The 19,515-nt window shown below is 37.5% G+C and overlaps 1 protein-coding gene and 1 long non-coding RNA gene across 2 annotated transcripts; one reads left to right on the top strand and one right to left on the bottom strand.

Annotated features, from left to right (window-relative positions):
• Nucleotides 1-4,418: 4,418 nt before the first annotated feature.
• LOC106881878 (uncharacterized) lies at nt 4,419-8,677 on the bottom strand. Its single transcript, XM_089341353.1, has one exon. It carries the CDS (start codon nt 8,498-8,500, stop codon nt 6,725-6,727), a length of 1,776 nt encoding a protein of 591 aa, XP_089197479.1. The 5' UTR covers nt 8,501-8,677; the 3' UTR covers nt 4,419-6,724.
• A 1,720-nt stretch (nt 8,678-10,397) lies between these two features.
• LOC149131207 (uncharacterized) lies at nt 10,398-16,394 on the top strand. The gene is made up of 2 exons (XR_016238265.1): nt 10,398-11,795; nt 15,311-16,394. It is a non-coding gene; the product is annotated as an uncharacterized LOC149131207 (long non-coding RNA).
• Nucleotides 16,395-19,515: the final 3,121 nt, after the last annotated feature.

Here is a 19,515-nt window from a genome sequence, read left to right as displayed (position 1 = left end):
TGTCCTGTCCATGAATACAACACAGCAAAGAGATAAAAGCCAAAAAGGCTTGGAAAGCTGTAACACTTTACTGTTAAGTGTGAAGGCATTTAAGTTAATATTTTTACAAACAAACTCACATAAACATATCTTGGCTAAAGGTACACATGGTAAATGGAACTTTATACATTGCAGAGAACGGCATAAAACCTTTGTGTAAGATGTGTATAGATTTATATTCATATAATGTGGCTGACACTTACAACAGAGTGTAACATGCTACTAGTAAGTACAATGTTTTCTCTAATGATTTTAGGTGTCTGTGAGCCGATAGAGACACCCCTTCTAACTTTCTCACTCTTCACCCAGAAAATTCAGAATGTGATAGCTGGAAGGAAAAAAGGTCTGTACCAGTACTGGGATGCTGGTAACTTGATTTTATCAACTTTTTAAGGATGAAAGGCAATGTTGACCTTGGCAGAATTTGAACTTGGTGTACTGAAAACAGGAATATAATAATGTATTGTACCTGACAGTCTAACGACCTTGCCAATTTGTTACCAATCTATGTACACTTATATGCATGCATGTGTGTGTGTGTGTGTGTGTGTGTGTGTGTGTGTGTGTATGTATGTGTGTATATATATATATATATATATATATATATATATATATATATATACATATATATGAGTTGAAAACCAATTTTCATATTAGAAGTTGAAGTTTACTAAAAAATTAAATGGATTTTTTTAAAGTAGAAACCAAAACAAGCTACCAAAGAATATCTCCTCTCCTATTCTCACAAGACCCAATGAATTTGAGTGGTAATTTTAAATAATAGGTGTTTAACCATATTCATATCCAACATTGATCAACACTAGAGAAAGGAGATAGTAACAGAAAATAAATGTGGTAGGCAGATATAAGCATATATTTAAGAAGAGAATAAGTAGAGGCAAAGGCAGAATGGAATCAATGATTAATTCACATCATTAGAAATTGTGTGAAATATATATTTGGAATAATCTAGTACCGATAATATGTAATGGGTAGCAAGAATTTTTCTTGTATTTTTGTTTATCAGAAATGGTGATTCAGACCTGACTGCTTGCATTACAAGCAGTCAATTGACAATGTAGTTCAGTACTGTCTCACAAAAAATGAAAAACAAAGAAAAAAGAGGATTAACTATTTTGTTACCGTATATTTGGCAATTAATTTTTAAATTAACCCTTTAGCATTCAGATTATTCTACCAAATGTAAAACTTATTTATTCACATTTATTTGAATTTATCCTGCATTATCTTGTAGCCTTAAGATTTTGATTAAGTGACTGAAAATTGTTTTAGAATAACATTGTAGGGTAGGCGTGAGAGGCTGGACCTGGCCAGTTTGAACATAAAACAGGAATAGTTTGGCCAGTTTAAAGGGTTAATAAAGGATTTAGTAAAAATAACTTTGTCATTATTGAACTGCTATTTAGAATATAAATTAACATGAAATTTTGATGGAAGGTTTTAATTTAGATAACTAGAATGGAATTTGTAACATAGAAACAAGGACAGCACCAGGCATGTCAGTATCAAAAGACGACGAATATAACTGGGTCCTTGTTAAAGGACAAGAGTTATGGTTAATCATTTAGCATTCAGATTATTCAGTGCAACGTAACGCTCATTTATTCACATTGTTTTAAATTAATCATACATTATCTTCTAAATTGAAATTTTTTATGATGTGAACATTAATTTTTAGAATGACATTAGGTGCAAGAGAGCCTGATCTGACCAGTTTGAACATAAAACAGGTAGAATATATGAGCTGGATATGGCTGGTTTGAATGTTAAGAGAGTTAAGGATGAAATGCAGTTATTGAAATCAACATCTAGCTCACAACTGATACTTAAAGACAGATGAAATGCAGCCAAGGACTTCGCTCGCTGTGCTAGCAGTTCTGCCAGCTACCACCTTAATCATCATCATCATCATCGTTTAACGTCCGCTTTCCATGCTAGCATGGGTTGGACGATTTGACTGAGGACTGGTGAAACCGGATGGCAACACCAGGCTCCAATCTAATTTGGCAGAGTTTCTACAGCTGGATGCCCTTCCTAACGCCAACCACTCAGAGAGTGTAGTGGGTGCTTTTACGTGTCACCCGCACGAAAACGGCCACGCTCGAAATGGTGTGTTTTATGTGCCACCCGTACAAGAGCCAGTCCAGGGGCGCTGGCAACGATCTCGCTCGAAAATCCTACGGGAGCCAGTCAGGCGGTAATATGCTGAATCTTATTGTGCTACCTTCTGTGAGAATTGAAGATATCCACTGAGGGAGAGATTAATCAAATAAACCCATCTCCAGAGACTTAGCTCATTAATCCTGGAAGGATAAAAAGAGGTAATGTTGAACTTCCAAAATAATTTCAATTCATAATATAGACAGCCAATACTAAGATACATATATATGAGCAATAAAGGCAGTATTAATATAGAGATTATCATAATTATCTCCACTTAAATGTGGATGTTCTGTTAGAACTATACTGCATTAGTTACCATGAAAGAAACACCCATATTGGCACTTTTTATCTTGTTAGTGGGGAGATATATCCCAGCTACCTCCAGATCATGTAATTAAAATCACAACCTTAGCACTGGATTTATTTTCCCCTGCTGTGTGCATTTTGGCACCAAAAAGCCATCATGAGAATTTCTCTAATGGTAACTACTACAGAAAAGTTTATTCAAATACAACATCCATGTTCAAGAGATGAAAATTACCTCTCAAAAATAAGTCTGGTGGCACTCTGATACCTGCCACCTCTGTAGGCATCAGCAATAATTATTTCTTATAGCGGCTCAAGCGACAACAAATTTGTGAAGGAAGAAGAGAGTGAACTCAATCAACTCCCAAAAGTTTCAATTTAGAATGTAACTAAATTCTGTAAACTTTAACACTTTAGTTTCAGATTTCTTTGTCAAATGTAATGCTTTTTTATTCACATTGTTTTGAAATAGTCATGCATTACTACTGTGGGACATATTCTCTAGTAATATGTAATGTTTTTGTTCTTTTTACAAGCTTATCATCAGAGTTCTTCAAAGGGAGTAAATATGTTAAACTAAACAATGAACCAAACCTCATAAGCTGAGAATTTCTTTTCAGTATTGGAATAAGTAGGTATGCCTTAGTGGTTAAGGTGTTAAACTCATGATCATAAAATTATGGTTTTGATTCCTAGACAGGGCGATATGTTGTGCTCTTGAGCAAAAATACTTCATTTCATGTTGCCCCAGTCCACTCAGTTGGTAAAAATGAGTATTTCCATGATGGACTGGTGTCCCGTCCAGGGAGGAATATATATGCTAGAGGAACTAGCCCTATGCTCCTTACAGAATAGTGTGACAAACCACTGAAATGAGTAACATAATTATCACATTGTTAATTAAATTATGTCGGAAAGAAGTTATTGTCAATTCTAATGTATACCTAGCATCTGCAATGTCCCAATAGTCTTTATAGCTAAAATTATTTTTTGCTACTAAGTAACACAATATTAACTCTTTTTGCTCAACCACATGGGTCCAGGTTCAGTCTCACTTTATGGCAAATTGGGCAAGTGTCAGGCCAACCAAAGCCTAGTGAGTGGATTTGGTAGATGGAAACTGAAAGAGGCCCATTTGTGAGTGTGTCTTTGTGTCAGTGTCTGTCCCCCCACCACCGCCTTACAGCTGGTGTTGGTGTGCTTACATCCTCATAATTTAGTGGTTTGGCAAGACAGACTGATAGAATAAGTACCAGGCTTAAAAAAAAAAGTACTGGAGTCAATTTGTTCAACTAAAATTCTTCAAGGCTGTACCCCAGCTTGGCTGCAGTCTGACTGAAACAAGCAAAAGATGAAAGACATTTCTGTTGAAACACACTGCTTTCTTTTTGATTAATTTTGAAAATAATTAAGAATTTAGTAAAATAACATCGTCATAAATGAACATGAAATTTTGATGGGAGGTTTTTAATTTGGATATCTTTAAAAACTTGAATTTTGTATCATAGAACCAAAAGGGGTGGTCTCAAATATGTCAATCATATTTTTTTTTAATTCAAGGTCCACATTTTTAAGAGAGTACACCAGTACATTATTAGCACTTATTTAATGAACCAATCTTCAAGGGTGAAAAGCAAAATAATAATGTCAATAACCCTGGAGGAATTTTGAGCTATGTTTAAAAGAAAACAGACAACTACAAACTAAATACCAAAAAGTATTGAGTTTGGCATTGCTTCACACTTATCTTTTTCTACATTAATGTCTCATGTCTAGGCAGAAGAACTGGCAGAATTCTGGTTTAAGCACTCCATATAACACCTCATAACTTTATTTTTTGGAATTTTCAGAAATTTTTTTGCGAATTCATGCAATTATGAAAACAAAAATTTTCTTTTTTTTTTCCAGTTTTTTATAACACTCCCCACAACAGATCCTAAAAGCTCCACTCCTTTTTAGTTTTTTTAAAATCAAGGTTTTAAATAGACAGTCTTATTTTTTTTTGCTTAAATTTCAGCAATGGACCACTCTTGGATGCATCATCATTTCATTAAATGTCTTTATGGGGAGAAAAGTATAGAAAAGACATCAATACATGTCAGAGAGACAAAGAAACAAGGAAGGTAACAGGGGCTTGTGAGACGTGCTAAAAGTAACTGCTAAATTACCCTTAAATCACACACACACAAAAATATTTTTTTTGCATAATCAATCAATTCCTGTGTGTAGAACTCATATTTGCAAACATTTTCTGAAAATTCCAAAAAATAAACAAGTTATGGGGAGAAATAAAGGATGCTATGGATGGGAAAGTGTGAGCTTATGTAGTTTATGCATATCCTAAAGGTGACAGCAGCAAAATTAAATAAGCATATTTATTACATCCAACCACCACCACCAAAATAAATCACAATAATAACTCCTTCTAATTTTGGTACAAGGCCAACAACTTTGAGGGACAGGGGCTAGTTGATTATACAGACTGCAGTACTTGACTGGTACTTTATTAGCCCCAAAAGGATGAAAGGCAAATTTGATCTTGGTGTGATTTGAGCTCAGAACAAAGAACTGAAAGAAACACCACTAAATGCTTTGTCTGATGCACTAATTATTCTGCCAGCTTGCCACCCTAATTATAATAATGGCTTCAGATTTTGGTACAAGGCCAGTAATTTTAGAGGAGGGAGTAAGTTGATCACATTGATTGATCCCAGTGCACAACTGGTACTTATTTTATTGAGACTGAAAGGGATGAAAGATGAAGTCAACCTCAATGGCATCTGAACTCAGAACATAGAAATGGACAAAACACCAATAAGCATTTTGCCCCGAATGCTAACAATTCTGCCAGCTCACCACCTTAATTAAAATAATAACCTTTCTACTATAAGTACAAGGCCTAAAGTTGATTATATTGACCTGTGAGTAACTGGTACTTTTTGCAACGACCCTGAAAGGACAAAAGGCAAAGTCCACCTCAGCGGAATTTGAACTCAGAACATTAAGACAGATGAAATGCTGCTAAGCATTCCACCTCGCATGCTAATTATTCTGCCAGCACACTGCCTTGGTTAAGTGTTTCAAATTTTTGCACATGGCCAGCAATTTTAAAGGAAAGGTTAAGCTGACTTCATCAATCCCAGTGTTCAACTGGTACATATTTTATCAGCCCCCAAAAATGATGAAAAGCAAAGCTGACCCCAGAACACAGTGTGCAGGAAGAAATACTGCTAAGCATTTTGCCCAACATGCTTGATTTTGCCAGCTTGTCGTCTGATGTGATTGAAGAGAAATTTGCTAGCCTGCCATTATCCAATATTTTTCTTTTAAAGATTAAATCCCATAGGTTGTCAAAGGTGGTGTTTAAATAATGCTAACGAGTGCAGTGAAGGTGTTTAGATGCAATCAAAGTTGTCAGAACCAAGTTTAACAGCAAACTGGCACCAACACCTGTAAAATATAAGACAGTTCAAACATACTCTTGATACTGTTGCTGATAACAAATGTTTTACTCATGGGCCTTTACAAAACTTCACACTGACACCATTTAACAGCATTTCATTTTAATGCTTGTGTATCAAACACTAAACGAGGAATGTGATTCTGATACACTCACACATATATGCATGTCCTCTCAGATTGAACAATGATACACACACATATATAATGCATGAGTGGATAAAAGTAGTTATGTTTAACTTTCAATGCCCCACAATAAATTCCAACAAAAAAGTTCAAGGCCCTCAGATATATATACACGTATGCATACACACACACAGACACGCCATAAATTATGAGCGTTTTGTTGTGGTCACACATTTAAACATACTTCAGTTACCATATACAGTCCAAGATACATTGTATGTATATATGAAAGGATTACAAAAAATATATAAACGAGCATGGTAGTAATAATAACTTATATCTAAACTTCGTGTTTTACCAATTCTTATAAACCTCTCAAATAAAATTTTGGAGGGTGGGTAGGAGAGGTGGGTGTGGCAAAGAAAAACATTGTAGAAATGAGGGTGGGGGGAAGCAATTATCAGAATATATAAATAAAAATAACAAAAAAAAAAAAACATCAGATACGAATTTTAAAAATAATATAATGAAACATGAAATATGGTAAATTAAAGATCTAATGAAACCAAAACCAATGTATGTAGAGTTTGTTTGTTTGCATCATTTGTTATTAGGGTTTATGGACATCATTGCTATCATCCCCTTCATCTTCCTCCTCTTCATCATCATTGTCCTCCTCCTCCTCATCATCATCATTACCACCACCACCTCCTCCTCCTCTATCATCATCGTCGTCATCATCATCATCATCGTCGTCAACATCTGCTGCCAAAACAACTCTCCGGCAGCTGGCAACACCACTAGCATCTACCAGGCGCCTGTCCTCGGTGCCATTAATATTCTCCTCTATACAAACTTCCCTTTTGTCACCACCTTCTTCCACCTCACCACGTTCATCGCGCTCTTCTTCTTCCTCGTCGTCGTCATCACCGTTATCATCATCATCTTCATCATGTCGAGTTACAAGTGCTGAAGATGATGACGACGTCGGTGGTAGTGTTGTCATAGGCAGATTTATGTTCGGAGCTGCAGTATTGGGTACTACAACACGTTCCTCGTCCTCTTCTAAGCCACTGTCCATTTCCATTAACAACTGCCATTTATTTGAAACTGACTTAGAAGAGACTGCAGTGGAAGAGGTAATGGCCGTGGAACTCTGTTGCAGCAGCTGTGACTGTTGATCTTTACAAGATTTTGACATTCGGTGTACCTCCCATCCGTGTTTACCAGTTTTAGAATCCTGATGATGTTGATGATGATCATTTCCTCCACCACCACCACCTGATGACCTCTTAGACGATGTCTTTTTGTCTTTGTTCCTTGACCAGTCTTTATTACCTGCGGAACTGCCGCGGTAATGAATAGGATAACGTTTGTCACCATCAACGCTTCCTGCCCCACCGCCATCTCTTCTCCCTGTAGGACCAGCTGGAATATTTTCACTGTCGTCTTCTTCCATGTCCAGGCCATGCTCATCCTCACCAGCTAAGTGTGCGAAAGATGAGGGACCCATAAGTTCATTTATCTCGGCTGTCAATCGCCGACGTCGTTCGGCGATCATTTCATTCACCACTTTGGTACTTTCCGACAGGCGACTTTCGGTGGCAGGTGTGTGGATCTTCGGTAAGTAGAAGATGCACGGTTTAGTTTTTGTACAAATAAAATTTGTCAGTTTGCGAATTTCTGCTTCACATTTTTCGTGTGTTGAAACAAGTTCCATTTTTTGTTCTAATAAACGAATCCTAGTCTGTTTCTCACGACGAACCTGAAACAAAAGTTCACGTTCTTTACGAATTTCATCTTTTTCCTGTTGAGCTTTTTCTTCTAACTTCAGCTCCACTCGTTTCCGTTGATCGTGTTTATCTTTCTTATCTTTGGCCTCATCTTTAAATTTTTGTAAAGTTCCCAACAAAAGGCCGAACATGCGTTTGTTCCTTGCCATGCCTCGCTCGTCTTTACCTTGGGCATCGAGCATGTCTTTACGAGTTAACGAATCCCTAGATGTAGCCACTACAGACGAAGGTACCGATGGTTTGCGTACCATTTCATCTGCATCACCGCTGTCTTGCGATGATCGGCTGGGTCGAGGACCGAGTCTGCTGGCGATGTTTCCACGCTTTTTCCGGGGGCCTGCATCGGCTTCGGTAACAGCCCACTTGCCGACAGGAAGCACACGTTTTCTACCGCTCCGATTAGTAGTAGCCGGGTCGGTCGTACCACGCTCGTTAAATCCCAAAAGAATTCTTCGCTGCTGTCCAGTCCTACCTGGTTCGGTCGGATCGCGACCGGTTAATTTCTTAATGTTATCATCCACATCTTTTAAGCTCTCTTTAGTTTTCTCTAGTTCTTGTTGTAAGACGTTAAAGTCACGAACGAAGGCCGCCATATTTGTATAATCGCTGATGTATCTTGATTAAGTTCAAACAGGAAGAGAAAGCGTATGTTTGCACCACTTCAAATTCATTGTTTCTACTTCTCCTTCCCACTAGATCGCTTCACTCGGCTCTGATACCGACAACACAATTGTGACGGCAACCGCCATTTCTCCTATGGCCGATCACCCGGATGTAGTGATCACGTGGCAACCAATACAGCAGCTGCAAAAAATAAAAAAAATAAAATTAGTTTAAAAAATCAGTGAAGAATAAAAAAATTATTTATCAAAAAATTTTTCATTAGAAATTTAAATACTTTAATGAATTTACAAAGAAAAATCACACCACAAAACAAATGAATGAATGAATGAATAAGACGAAAAGTACGAAACTAAAACTTTTTCCGAACTTGTTTTGACGAATCGTAAGATATTGTAAAGTAACATTAAAAGAAACTTTTAATGTTTATTTATGTTGTATTTAATAATAATAATAATAATCCTTTCTACTGGAAGAACAAGGCTTCAAATTTGGGAGAAAGGATTAAGTCGATTACATCGACTCCAATGCGTAACTGATACTTAATTTATCGACCACGAAAGGATGGAAAGCAAAGCTGATCACGGTGGAATTTGAACGTAGAACATAAAGACGGACGAAATACCGCCAAGCACTTAGTCGGGCATGTTAACGATTCTGTCATCGCGCTGCTTTAATAATAACGATGATGATAATGGTCGCGGTTGGATCTCATTCATAACATATTCACAACGATCTCGAAAAACTATTTCAAAACTATATGATGAACAAGTTACATTATGATTTGAAGCTTAGTGAAAGAATATATATATATATATATATATATGTGTGTGTGTGTGTGTGTGTGTGTGTGTATAAGTTCTGCCTTTCGAAGTTCCATGTCACATAGGAAAAAAAATTGAAATTTTTGGAATTTTTTTTTAGAATCGTAATTATTGTTGTATGAAATACAAGAAACACCTCCCCCTTTTCTTGAGATATGGGACTTCGACATAAAGGTTACTGGCAACGATTTATTTTCAAGAAAGGAATTTTAATTTTATTTATAACAGAGACTTTTGTTTGATGATGCCGGTGGAACTAAACAAGACCCTTTTTACATTCATATATTCTTTTATTGAAGCCATTTGACTGCGACCATACTGGAGCACCACTTTGAAGAATTTTAGTCGAACAAATCGACCCCAAGACTTCACACATTTATATGACGGGTGTCTTTCAGTTCCGTCTACCAAATCCATTCACAAGGTTTTGGTCGTGCCACTGAACCCGAAGCCATGTGGTTGGGAAGCAAGCTTCTTACCACACAGCCACATCTGCGCCTATATATCGCAACAATTTTATTTGTGTATTTATTTGCACTTAGGCTCCAAAATACTCTCAACGGTAACCACTAATGGTCAGCTGAACTTTAGAGATAGGGAAGCGCTCGTTCTTGCTAGAAATAAGAGCCAGTTCTCACTCTACTGTCTTAACTATTGTATGGACAAACTAAATAACGTAGCCCTAAAAAGGGGTACACTGGATGATGTAGCCTTAAATACTCCTGGAAAGAAGGGATGGTCATGACTGGAATGCCTTTCATCATAGCCCGTCTAGAACTATGACAACAAAATGTACACAGGCGAGGTAAACATGTTAGAAATAGCAGTCTAATCACCTTCAAATCACATTCTACTATTTTACAATAGATAATGTGGTGCATAGTACTAAAGGAAATAGACGAGATGGTCACGGTTGAAATGCTGCCATAGAGCCAAACAGCTTGTGTATTACCTTTTCAATAGAATTTAAACAGTCAAAGAATCGAAATACTGTACACGAAACATTTGAGGCCAATAAAACCACACAATCCTAATAATTCTCACTTTCAAATAAACCTAAATTAATAAATTTCCGGCTTTTTATTTTGTTTGCTAGCAATGTGGACACAGCTGATGCTGGATGTGTCTTGGACGCGACAACAGTTGTCAGATACAACTGTACAAGTGAGCAATCCTCGGACACTGAACGAGTGCATGCAGAATGGTTTCTTCGCTCTGCAAACATTTCGAAAAAGTGCGGTTGATAGCACTTCCGAACCTGTGAAGTTTATTTCAAACCAGCAATGCCCTCCTGTAGCACTGTCGGGCTAATGATTTCTAGAATTTATCCATAGTGCTCTGGTCGAAAATTCTCTGAATTCAACTAGCTAGTTGACTCTCGTCGGCAATATGACAATATTGTTGCTCTTCCCTACCCCTAGTTATCTACAGAAATCACGCATGGAAGTTCCATTGGCTGCATTACCAGACATGCAGGAGTTTATGAGCGCCTAAAACATTTCAGAGGCCAGAGGTTTTGGTCTTTGCTTGAACCAAGATTGCAGCTCTGTCAAAGAGTCGGGCAGTAGAAATACGTGTTTGATAAACGGCAATCACACTAGCTCACCATCCAGAAATTTCTGCAGATCTCGCAATCCCGGTGTTTGTAAACTCACCGTCAGTCACAGCATTCCGAGTACACCGTGCACATAATGTTGGCAACAGATGGACCGCCTGACCAGAGAAACGCGGTACTTCTACAAAAACTAGCAGCTACTCTGATCTGTCCGGATAAAAGCTGGAACAGAGCAAGTCAGTTGAGTGTAACATATAACGGACGCAATGTAAGCGTCTGCCACTTCGGTCTTTCAGAGATGGCTTCCTTTCAGCCCAGTTCTGAGTTAGATTGGCCACTCTGCTTCGTCCTCTTCTTATCCAACTTGGATGTCCAGACCGAACCAGACGCAAGCAACTTAACCTCGAAATTGTCGATACAGCGCACTACGGCGCAAGTCATTCTGCACCTACTTCTCCCGGTGCCGATCTGCATGCAAGCCCTTTAATTTGTTTGGGTTCAATTTTGCTCCAGTTACTAGTACCAACAACCTCGACCTCTCTGTTGCCCGACAACATTACGACACGACGCCCGCACATCTCGATACGAACGGAATACTCAAGCAGTAGCTTGAGAATCATTTCTACTATATGACGTCACGTATTCTCAGAGGGAGGCTATTGTCTATTATATCAGAATATGAAGGGAATTAACTAAATACTGCAAGAAATTTTACTTAGTGGTATTTATGATAATCCTTTCTACGACAGGCACAAGGCCTGAAATTTTGGAGGAGGGGGTTACATCTCCCTCCCCCAGTAGTCGTCTGGTACATATTTTATTGATTCCGAAAGGATGAAAAGCAAAGTCGATTTCGGCAGCATTTAAACTTGAAACCTAAAGCCGAAAGTAATGCATTTTGTGACGGAATTCTGGTTTAAGTACCCCCTCATAACTATTTTATTTTTTTGGAATTTTAAGAAAACTTTTGCGAATTCGTGTTCTAAATGTGGGAATTCATACGATTATGAAAAAAAAAAAAGTTTTTACCCCCCCCCCCCCCCCCCAATCCTAAAATGTCCACTCTCTTCCTCATTTATTTATTTTTTTAGATTAGATTTTAACGTATGGACAGTCCGAATTTTTTGCTTAAATCCCAGCAGAGTGTCTTGCTCAAGAACACAACACACAGCTCAGTCTAGGAATAAATGTCTTTATGGGGAGAAAAATATTGAAAACATCAATACATATCAGGATGACAAAAAAACGAGGACGGTATGAGATGGTCGTGAGATGTGCTAAAAACAACAGCTAAATCACCTTTAAATCACACAATTTTTTTCTTATTTTGGTTTGGCATAATTGTATGAATTCCCGTGTGTTGAACACAAATTTGCAAACATTTTCTGAAAATTCCAAAAAATAAAAAAGTCACGGGGCTAATATTTGGTGCTTAAACTATCATCATCATTTAGCGTCTGTTTTCCTTGCTGGCATGGGTTGGACGGTTTGACTGAAAACTGGTAAGCTGCACCAAGTTCCAATCTAATTTGACATGGTTTCTACGGCTGGCTGCCCTCCTAATGTCAAGGTTTATTAGAATGTTATTTATTAATGTTTTCACACATTAACTTGTGTAGGTTGGACTATGTAAAATGTTAGATAAAGAAACCCAGATGTTTCTTGCAATACATACCAATGCAAAATTTTTTCAGGGACCCTTTAAGTACTATTGTGGATCCCCAATCTACTATTTTGCTGCATGGATCCCCACCACTACCAAATCATATATGGACCCTGGTTGAGAACCACTGGTTTATACATGCTTTTGTATCCTTAAGTCTAAATGTAGGCTGGTAAATATAGTTGACAAATCTCTCAATCACAATGTATGCAGCATGAAAAAGAAAATTATTTTTATTCTGCAAATGCTTAACAACAGCTAATTACAAAGAGTTATTAATATAGAAATGTGAAAAATGCAGCACAAAAAGTCTCTTTCTTGCTTGACATGACATTGCTAATAATAAAACTCAAAGATTATTTGTCTATCATTTCTCCAATGCTTCACTATTATTCTTCAGTGCTTGTCCTACATCTTTTCTATTTACCACTTTCACTTGTTACTTTACATCACTACCTTGATATTTTTTATTATTTTTTAATTTTATTTAAGCACGTGGCCTAGTGTTGGGCTTACAACCATAAGGTCATAGCTTCAATTTCTAGACCAGGTGACACTACATATTATGTCGTTCCAGTTTGCTTAAGTGAAAATGTGTACCAAGTGTTGGTGCATCTCTCTCTCTCTCTCTCTCTCTCTCTCTAGCAAAGGCATGGTGTGAAGTCTTTTTTGTTTTTCTTTTAACTGAGACAGATACAATCATTAGAAAAAAGGCATCAAAATCCTTTCTTTTTCTTATAATTGTTATCAGTTTAACCCTTTAACATTTAAACTAGCCATATCTGGCCAAAATAATCTGTTTTATCTTCAAACTAGCCAGATCTGGCCTCTCACATTTACCCTAAAATATTATTCTAAAAATAAACACGCATGCCATTGGAATCTCAAAGCTACAAAGTAGTGCATGACTAATTCAAATTAATGTGAATAAATAAGCATTACAGTCGACAGAGAAATCTGAATGCTAAAAGGTTAAAAATCATGGCCCTTCTACAATGCAATCCAGAATTGTTACTGATTTGCCCAAAGTCAACTCTGGGCCAATAGAACTATGTTCATAGGTCTTCCAGCAATAACCACCTCACTTTTATTCACCCATAATACATGTGGGAATACACTATCCAATACTTTTTTTTTTTTTAAATATGTGAGGTTGTGATTTAAAGGAGAATTAGCTGCTATTTTTAGCAAGTTCAGTGACCATATAGAAGCTTCCCCACTGGGATGTGTGTTCCCAAGTTGCCAGGTTTGTTTTAATGATATGAATATAGTATATTTAAAGGAAGTTTAGTAGAAAAAAAATTTCCATCATGCTAAGCTTTATTTGACATATGAACTATGAAACCATTTGAAACCAAGGTGCCATGTAAAAGCATTAGTGTGGGTGCTGATGCCATGTAAAAAAAAAAGCACCCAGTACACTGTAAAGTAGTTGGTGTTAGAAAGGGTATCTAGCCATAGAAACCAAGCCAAAATGGACTATAGAACCTGGTGCAGCCCCTGGCCTTGTCAGTTTCTGTCAAGTCATCCAACCCATGGAAAACATGCTAAATTAATGAACAACCTATTTTCATTTTTTTTTATAGCAGTTACAATGTGTGTGAAGCAGTTAAAATATGCAGGGCCTCAGTTGGTTATGTTGCCCCTACATGCGAATCCCTCCTCCATGTCTCTGATATTTACCCAAGGTCATGAATGACAATGAGATTGCACCTAGAAAGTTCCCCTCCAAGGGGGCAAGGTTGTTTATGGAAGACCAGCCTCCCCTCTCCACACCACTGATGTTATCCAAAGTAAAGGCAAAGGCAAATACAGTTTGGCACCAGTGATATCACAACTCACTTCTACCAGCTGAGTGAACTGGAGCAATGTGAAATAAAGTGTCTTGCTCAAGAACACAACACACAGCTCAGTCTGGAAATAAAATTCACTACCTCATAATTGTGAGTCCGATACTCCAACCACTGAGTCGTGTGTGTGTGTGTGTATATATTTTATATACATACATATGTATATATGTATATATACATATATGTATGTATGTATATATTTATTATTTATGCACCCTTTCAAAGCCTAGCCAGGCTCATGGGTCCGGTTTCCCAGTTTCTATGGCGTATGTGTTCCCCCCAGCTGGACGGGACGCCAGTCCATCGCAGCATTACACAAGAAACAGGAAGAAAGAGTGAGAGAAAGTTGGGCCGAAAGAGTACAACAGGGGTCGCCACCACCCCCTGCCAGAGCCTCGTGGAACTTTTAGGTGTTTTCGCTCAATAAACACTCACAACGCCCAGCCTGAGAATTGAAACCGCGAATCCACTGCCCTAACTACTGGGCCATTGCGCCTCCACTGCATCCTTTTAAAGCCTAGCCAGGCTCATGGGCCTGGTTTCCCAGTTTCAGTGGTGTATGTGTTCTCCAGCTGGATGGGACGCCAGTCCATCGCAGCGTTACTCATTTTTGCCAGCTGAGTGGACTGGAGCAATGTGAAATGAAGTGTTTTGCTCAAGAACACGTGTTGCCAGGTCCAGGAATTGAAACCACAATCTTACGATCATGGTGCTGACACTAAGCCACGCGCCTCCACGTATGTGTGTATATATATATACAGGGTGGGGAAGCAAAATTTACAATGAACGTTAAGTTGTTTTTTCTTAGCAGGCACTAAGTCAATTGTTTTGAAACCTAGCATATATTGATGTCATAATCATACCTAACACTATTATCCTTACCTTTTCAGAAACTTTTGCCCATGTGAGTAATCAGGAAAGCAAATGTCAAAGAGTGTGTCATTTGCTGAATGCACTCGTCACACCAAAGGAGATTTCAAGAATAGTTGGAGTATCAATAAAGACTGTTTATAATGTAAAGAATAGAATGGCTATGAGCAAAACTATTACGAGGAAGTCTGGAAGTAGAGGAATCAACAAAAAACGTACCAAAGCTTTTATTAAAGCTCTCAAATCCAAAATTCTAAAGGATCCAACCAAATCCATGAGAAAAATGGCAATTGAACTTGAGGTAGACAACAAGACCATTAGAAATGCAGTAAAAATATGATTTGAGGCTAAAATCTTACACAAGAACACCAAAACACTTGTTGACAACAGCTATGAAGGAAAAGAGATTGGAAAGGTGCAAGAAAATTATTATATGGTTCAAGAAAAAGTCCTCCATTGTAACGATCGTTTCAGATGAAAATATCTTCACTGTCGATGCTGTTCTGAACCGCAGAAATGACAGATTTATCGCAAAATCGACAGCTGAGGTTAAGGGGACATTCAAAACAAAACATCCTGCTCAAGTTATGGCTTTTGGTGTTGTGGTTTCTGATGGAAAGAAAATGCCTATAAAATTCTACAAAGCTGATGAAAAGATCAATGTTAATACTTACTACAAGACTCTGAGATACCAGGTATTGCCATGGCTTAAAGCAAACTACCCAGATGGTAATTATATATGAACACAGGATGGTGCTCCAGCCCACACTGCTAGAAAAATACAAGATTTCTGCAAATCCAACTTTAGCAATTTTTTGGAATCATGTTTATGGCCACTTTCTAGCCCAGATCTAAATCCTCTGGATTATGCTATTTGGGGCATTTTAGAACATGCTACCAATAGAACATCACACAGTAATGTCGACTCTCTTAAAGATATTATTAAAAAACAATGGGAGAAGTTGTCTCCCGAATATTTGAGGTGCACTTGTGCAAGTTTCAGGAAGCGTGTGAAGGCAGTTATTAAGAAGGAGGACACAAAGAATAAAAACATTTTCTATTATGTAAATTTTCTTGTGGCAAATAAATTCTCATGAAATACTCTGCAGTGAATGCAATGAATACTTAAATTTGTGAGAAATTGGAGGTAAAAAATTCAGTAAACTTGAGAAATCGAAATTATTGGAAAATTCTTAGAACATGAATTTATACAGATATTTCCAGATGGTCAGCCCTTTAATAATTGCTTTCTTTTAGTAATTGTTATATACCTAATTAACAAGCAGCTTTCTCTATTATAGTGTAGATATATAGGAGCAGGAGTGGATGTGTGGTAAGAAGCTTGCTTCCCAACCACAAGGTTTCAAATTCAGTCCCACTGCATGGCACCTTGGGCAAGTGCCTTCTACTGTAGCCTCAGACTGACCAATGCATTGTGAGTGGATTTGGTAGCTGGAAACTGAAAGAAGCCTGTCATATATATATATATATATATATATATGTATGTATGTATTTGTTCCCCCACCATTGCTTGACAACCAATGCTAGTATGTTTACATGCCTGTAACTTAGCAAAATGGAGAAAATGTTACACAATTACAAATATAAATAACAACTCCTCTCATACTTTCTTTCCTCTTTTTTCTTTTTCTTATTCCCCTTCTCTCACATTTCTTGGCCTTCTTTTTTTAATCTCCCTACTGCCCCTCCTCGTTTATCTCTCTTGTACCTTTCTCTATGTGCCTTTGGATTTCCTCTCTTTTTCATTCTTTCCCTCTGCCCCCTACCATTCTCCTTTCCTTCCACGTGACTGGTGTTTGGCCAAGCATGATCTTTCTTTCTTGGCTCAACTGCTGGCTGCAAAGCATCTCCTATATTCCTGCCTCATAACTTTCACTCTACACACGCCAGTTCAACTTGATTTCTCTTTGGTGGTCGAAAGACACCCGTTGTTATTTACTTGTAATTTATTTGTAATTGTGTAACATTTTCTCTGTTTTTCCTGTCTTTCTTGTCGTATACATTCACTTGCTTTCTCCCCAAAAATTTAATCCTCTTAGCTTAGATTTTTGGGGCCAGCCAGATTTGAACAGTCTCAAGTGTAACTGGCCGCAATTGTTATGATTATCTGGATACTTGACTGATGAACTGATGAGAGATTGTTCTGAATGACTCGTCCTTGTTTTTTCTTGCCCATCTTTTTATCGTCTATCTGTCCGGATGTTTTACTGTTGTCTGCGTTCTTGTTCCAATTTTTGGATTTATATAAACATATAGTGGCGTATGTAGACTTTTGCTCACCTTATATATATATATATATATATATATAAATACAAAAGCAAGTGTGAAGAAGAAGAAGAACAAGAAGAAGAACAAAAGGAAGGAAGAGAGAAGGCAAAGAAGAAGAGGAAAAAAGTAAATGAAATAAAGGAAAAAATAAAAATAAATAGATAAAGGTAATAAAGATAAGACTAATAGTAATTAAGAACAGTGCAGAGGAGAATTAAGTCTATCAAGAATAAAGAAATGGAATATTTTGGAGTGGTCAATATTGTTGTGTTCTTGTCAAAAGATGACCTGATTTGAGGTCACATATTCAGTTTCACAGGTAGTATGGTGTACATACATACATACATACATATATATATATATATATATATACATACACACACGTGTATGTGTGTGTATGCATATATGATGTTTGCATATGTGTGCGTACATGTAAAGGTATAATAGTTAAGAGGCATGTAAGTATATTAGTGTGTGCATATGTATACATATGTCTATGTGTACCATACCACCTGTGAGAACTGAATATGTGACCTCAAATCAAGGGGCACCACACAGGTCATCTTTTGACAAGAACACAACAATATTGACCACTCCAAAATATTCCATTTCTTTATTCTTGATGGATTTAACTCTCCACTGTTCTCAATTACTATTAGTCTTATCTTTATTACCTTTATTTTTATTTATATTTATTTTTTTCTTTATTCAACTAAACCCTTCAAGGTAGCGTCTCAACATGGATGCAATCCAATGACAGGAACAAGTAAAAGATTGAGATAACAAGTCAATAATTTTTTTTTACTATTTTATAGCGCTTTCTTTTTCTTTGCTTGTTTTCGTGTTTAGTATTGTTTAGAACCATTTAATATGCTCAGTGTTGCATGTTTACGCATCTTAATTGAGAGACAAGGTTATCAAGTTAATGCAGCAATGGTTATGAAAGAAGTTTGTAACTTTCATTTACAAATAACAAACAACAATTTGACATGGTAGTGAGATATGGGCCCTGAATGCAGAGGACATGTAAAGACTAGAGAGGAATGCTGGATCTGTAATGTAAACGTACATAATTGACAGAGCACTAGTGTATTGAGAAAGAAGTTAGGCATGGGAGGAATTAGATGCAGTGTGCAAGAGAGAAGTCTGTGCTGGTTTGGCCATGTAATGCAGATGGATGCTGACAGCTCCATAAAGAAGTACCAATCTCTCAAAGTAGATGGAACATGGAAATGGGAGACCAAGGAAGACATGGGACGAAGTACAGGAGGATGATTTCAGGATGAACTTTTCAGACGAGATGACAAAGGACCGAGATACCTGGTACCTTGCTGTACTCAAGAAAACCCATCCTCCACATCAGAACTGTTAAGGCCACTCTCCCTGGTGAAAAGGATTGGCCTGCAAGAGTTGTGTGCCAGTGCCATGCAAAAAGCACTTGTCCTGGTGCTACATAAAAGTTCTCATGTGTTACCATGTTCAAAGCACCCAGCACAAATTGTAAAGGAGTTGACATTAGGTAGGGCATCCTGCCTTAGAAACCAAGCCAACTCAGACTAGAACTTGTTGTTAAAAATTGCAATTTCTCTGAATCTGCACCTTTTAAGCATCATAGATGATGACTCTACAAGAAAAACGATGGGGACATCGCTCTTTTCTCATTCTCTGAGGATTTTCTGTGGTGGCTTTATCTTTCTTATCTTTAATCTTGTTTTAGTCATTGGACTGCGGCCATGCTGCCTTGAAGAATTTTGGTTGAATTAGTTGACCCCAGTACTGGTACTTATTCTATTTGTCTCTTTTGCCAAACTGCTAGGTTATGAGAATTTAAATACACTGGTGGGGGACAAACACAGACACACACATATATGTATATTGTGGTTGCATGCACATGGTTCAGTCCCACTGCATGGCAACTTCCGTAAGTGTCTTCTGC

The sequence above is a fragment of the Octopus bimaculoides genome, chromosome 24 (genome assembly GCF_046866305.1).
Source record: "Octopus bimaculoides isolate indiv1 chromosome 24, ASM4686630v1, whole genome shotgun sequence".
Classification (NCBI taxonomy): Eukaryota; Metazoa; Mollusca; class Cephalopoda; order Octopoda; family Octopodidae; genus Octopus; species Octopus bimaculoides.
The sequence above is the reverse complement of the archived record's forward strand: the minus strand, read 5'-3'. Positions and strand labels throughout refer to the sequence as shown.